The following is a 3,965-nucleotide window of genomic DNA, read 5'->3' as shown; positions in this document are numbered from 1 at the left end:
CCTGTGTGTGTGAGAGTAGAACTGTGCCCACAGGGTTTTTCTAGTGGCTATTACCCTTCAGAAGCAGATCACCAGGCTTTTCTTCTGAGGCACTTCTGGGTGAATTCCAACCACACAATCTTTTGATTAGCAGTCTAGCAAAATGTACCATCACGGATTCCTGCGATCCTTTCTGGGAATCCCTGTTGATCCTGTCCCCATTTGACTAAGCAATCCCCCACATACTGGCAGGAGCCCCCCCAAAACAACAATAGTTCTTACGTACCCTCATCTCCCCATGGAGCTGTGTTCTCCAGACCTACACCACATTGTACAGAACAAGTACTCACCTCTTCCCGATGTCTCCCTTCGCGGCAAGACGGGGTGTCATCCACCACTTCCACTATGGTTCTCTCTGGGGGTCCTCCAAGGGGTGGGGGCTCGTGGAAATCCAACGCTGCATGAACACTGCGCTCGCCCACGCCACCTGCATGAACCTACAAAGTAGACATCCTTGGTGAGTCCAAAGCGAGCACATCCCCTCCTGATTCCTACTCAGCACCGACCCCATGTAACACAGCAGAAATACCCCATCGGATCTTCATGGTGGCACAGAGCGTTCAGTGTTAGGTAAAAAGGTGGGTGGTTTGAAAACCCCATCGGGCAACAATCAACAGTTAACAGTGAAATACTTATTAACTAGGCCACCAGGGGTCGCCCTCGGTCCACACAAACAAAAGGTATTTCATTTCTCACAGTGAAGTTGGAGAGAAGGGAAATTCTTTGGGTTTGCCGTGTTTTTCTGGGTCTTGAAAGGTTTCTGCCTTTGACAGGTTGCAGCCTTACCATTTTCCTATCGCTTGAGTGAGAAATACTTGCAGTTTTCTTCTTTGAACGGTTTCCAACTGTATGCAAGGTTCAAGGTCTTGAAGGTTTTACTGTTAAAAGTTACAGGGTGAACTCTACTCAATGTGTCCCTGATCCAAGCCATGGTATTTTCAATAGCCTCATATGCATGTGAAAGGAGCTCTGGTAGTGTAGTGGTTACAAATCAGGCTGGTAAACTCAAGGTCGGCAGTTCAAAACTACCAGCCGCTCTGCGGGAGGAAACGAGACTTTCTGCTCCCGTAAAGATTTAAAGTCTTGGAAAACCTGTGCAGGGTCACTATAAGTTGGAACCAACTCCACAATATTTAACAACAACAACAACATATGCATGTGAAAGCTGGGCAGTGAATAAGGAAGACTGTAGAAGAATGGATGCTTTTGAGTTATGGTGTTGGAGGAGAATATTGAAAGTGCCATGGGCTGCCAAAAGAACCAACAGATCTGTGTTGGGAAAAGTGCAGCCAGAGTGCTCCTTGGAGGCTAAGATGGCCAAACTTCGTCTCTCATACTTCAGACATATTGTCAGGAAGGGACCAGTCACTGGAGAAGGATATCATGTTTGGTAAGGTGCAGGGTCAGAGAAATAGAGGAAGATGCCCAGTGAGATGGATTGGCCAAGTGGCAGCATAGATGGGTTCATGCGTGGCAATAATTGTGAGGTTGACCCAGGACTGAGCAGTTTCATTCTGTTATTAGGTCGCTATGGGTCGGTACCAACTCAATGACACCTAACGACAACAATTAAAACAACAACTAATAAAAGTCTCAAGTTACATATTTGCTGACCCTTGAATATGATGTGTGCCAAGAATTACACCTAGTGGTTGAAACGGACAAAGAATCAAGAATGTACTGAGTACTGTCGGATAATGAACCAGACCTCAAGGCCGGTTTAAACCACTAGGTCGGTGTTTCAAACTCACCAGCCGCTCCTTGGAAAACCCTATACAGAGTAGCTATGAGGTGGAACCCACACTACAGCGTTTAACAAAAACCACAATGTAACAATCCTACTGAGGGCAGGGACTATAGTGCATTAGGAGTTGGATTTAAATCTACCAGCTGCTGTGTGGGAGAAAGATGAGGGTTTCTGTTTCCGTAAAGATTTACAGCCTCGGAACCCCCATTCAGGGGTCATCGAGAGTTGGGGAAGGACTCCAAAGCAAATCACCACCATCACCAATGTAAGAGTCTTGGTGTGGTACTGTACATCCACACTGGACCGCAAGGTCGGCAGTTCAAATCCACCAGCTGCACCTCTGAAACCTTATACAGGGTCGCTGTGAGTTGGAACTGACTTAACGGCACTTAACGACAACAACGTAAGGGACAGAAGGAGCGTTGAGCTCCTAACCGAGATGTTGGTGGTTTGAGCCCACCAGCCGCTCCTTGGGAGCAAGATGAGGCTGCCGGTTCCTGTAGGATTTGCAGTCTCAGAACCGTATAGGGCAGCTGGACTGTGTCCCTCAGGGCTGCTAGGGTTGGAGTTGGAGCCGTCTGGATGGTGGTGGTTTTATCCACACTTCATGGGCGGCCGACACTTTAGTAGGTTTGCAGGTGTTGATGGGTATAACCGAATAAACAAAGTCAAGTGAGTGCGAATCACAGGTTCAAAAACCCACTTCAGCAAAGTCCTCCAGCTGCTCCTGCAAATATAGCCTTGAGTGGAAAAGGTTTACTCCAACAAAACAGTAATCAGCGACTTTGCCCTGGACACTGAGTGGTTCTGGGACGAGGATGGTCCATTTGAGAAACCAATGTTTCTATCAGCTTTAGCTCAGCAGATTTCACGGTTCCAGACATGCTCTCTCTCTCTCTGTTTCCATCTCTCGCCCACCGCGGCTCTCCACTTTCCATCGACGTGAAATAGAGAATTCGCAAAGACAAGAGATAGAATTTTATCCTCCTGACTTTAGTTCCGACTCACAGGGACCCTGTGGGACAGAGGACAGCTGGCCCAATGGGTTTCCGAAGCTGAAATCTTTATGTTGTAATGACACTGTGTTTAAATCTCAGAGTTTATGAGATGACAAGTCCAAATTCAGGGCACAGGCCTGGGGGAACGCCCTCTCTCTCTCTGGGGGAAGGCTCTCTCTCTCTCTGTGCAAAAGGCTCTTTCTCTCTCTGGGGGAGGGATCTCTCTCTCTCTGGAGGAAGGCTCTCTCTCTCTTCTCTCTCTCTGTGTGAAAGGCTCTCTCTCTGGGGGAAGGCTCTCTCTCTCTCTGTGCAAAAGGCTCTTTCTCTCTCTGGGGGAGGGATCTCTCTCTCTCTGGAGGAAGGCTCTCTCTCTCTTCTCTCTCTCTGTGTGAAAGGCTCTCTCTCTGGGGGAAGGCTCTCTTTGTCTCTCTGGGGACTCTGTAGAAGGTCCATATTTCTTCCAGCTTCTGTTCCTGGGTTTCTTGGTGACATCCACAAGGCATCTCTCCCCCTGTCTCTGATTCTGTGTCTACCCTGTTCTTTTATTTCTCAGAAATGATCATGTTTAGGACCCACCCTATAGGAAAATGGTCTCATATGCATGACAAAGTAAACAAATCCTATTTCTTACATCCACAATTACAAAACCCAAACCCACTGCCATCTTGGCCATGTGACTCAGAGTGACTCGAATGCTGCTGTACCTGTTATTAGCTGTGACATCGGTTTGGACTCATAACAAGCCAGTAGAGGGTTTCTAAGGAGCGGCTGGTGGGATTGAACCTCCAACCTTCTGGTTAGCATCCCATTGCTTATGCTACAGCGTCATACCAGGACTGAGTGAAACGGCCCCACAGGGCTTCTAACATTGTAGTCTTCACAGAAGCAGCAGAAAGCCTCATCTTTCTCCCACGGAACAGCTGTTGTTTCGAACCTTAAAGTTTGCAGCCCGAATCACAATCACTATACAATATACATTATACATTAGGTGTTGGTAAAGGGGGTCCCCGGGCAGTATAAATGGTGAACACATCCGGTTGTGAACTGGGGACTTTGGAGGTTTGCATCCACTCAGAGATGCCTCAGAGGAGAGGTTTGACAATCGTCTGCCCAAAATATCAGCAGTTGGAAAATCCTGTGGGCACAGTTCTACTCTGACACACTCGGGGCACCATGAGTGG

General features: G+C 47.8%; 1 protein-coding gene across 1 annotated transcript in view; it reads right to left on the bottom strand.

Moving 5' to 3' along the window:
* The window catches only part of GYG2 (glycogenin 2), a 30,597-nt gene that overhangs the window by 11,368 nt on the left and 15,264 nt on the right, over positions 1-3,965 (bottom strand). The window contains exon 7 of the mRNA XM_006876270.1: positions 330-476. Within this exon, the coding sequence (XP_006876332.1) occupies positions 330-476 (147 nt within the window). The remainder of the gene's footprint in view (positions 1-329; positions 477-3,965) is intronic.

This window comes from Chrysochloris asiatica, unplaced genomic scaffold (genome assembly GCF_000296735.1).
Source record: "Chrysochloris asiatica unplaced genomic scaffold, ChrAsi1.0 scaffold00372, whole genome shotgun sequence".
NCBI classification, from domain to species: Eukaryota; Metazoa; Chordata; class Mammalia; order Afrosoricida; family Chrysochloridae; genus Chrysochloris; species Chrysochloris asiatica.
The sequence above is the reverse complement of the archived record's forward strand: the minus strand, read 5'-3'. Positions and strand labels throughout refer to the sequence as shown.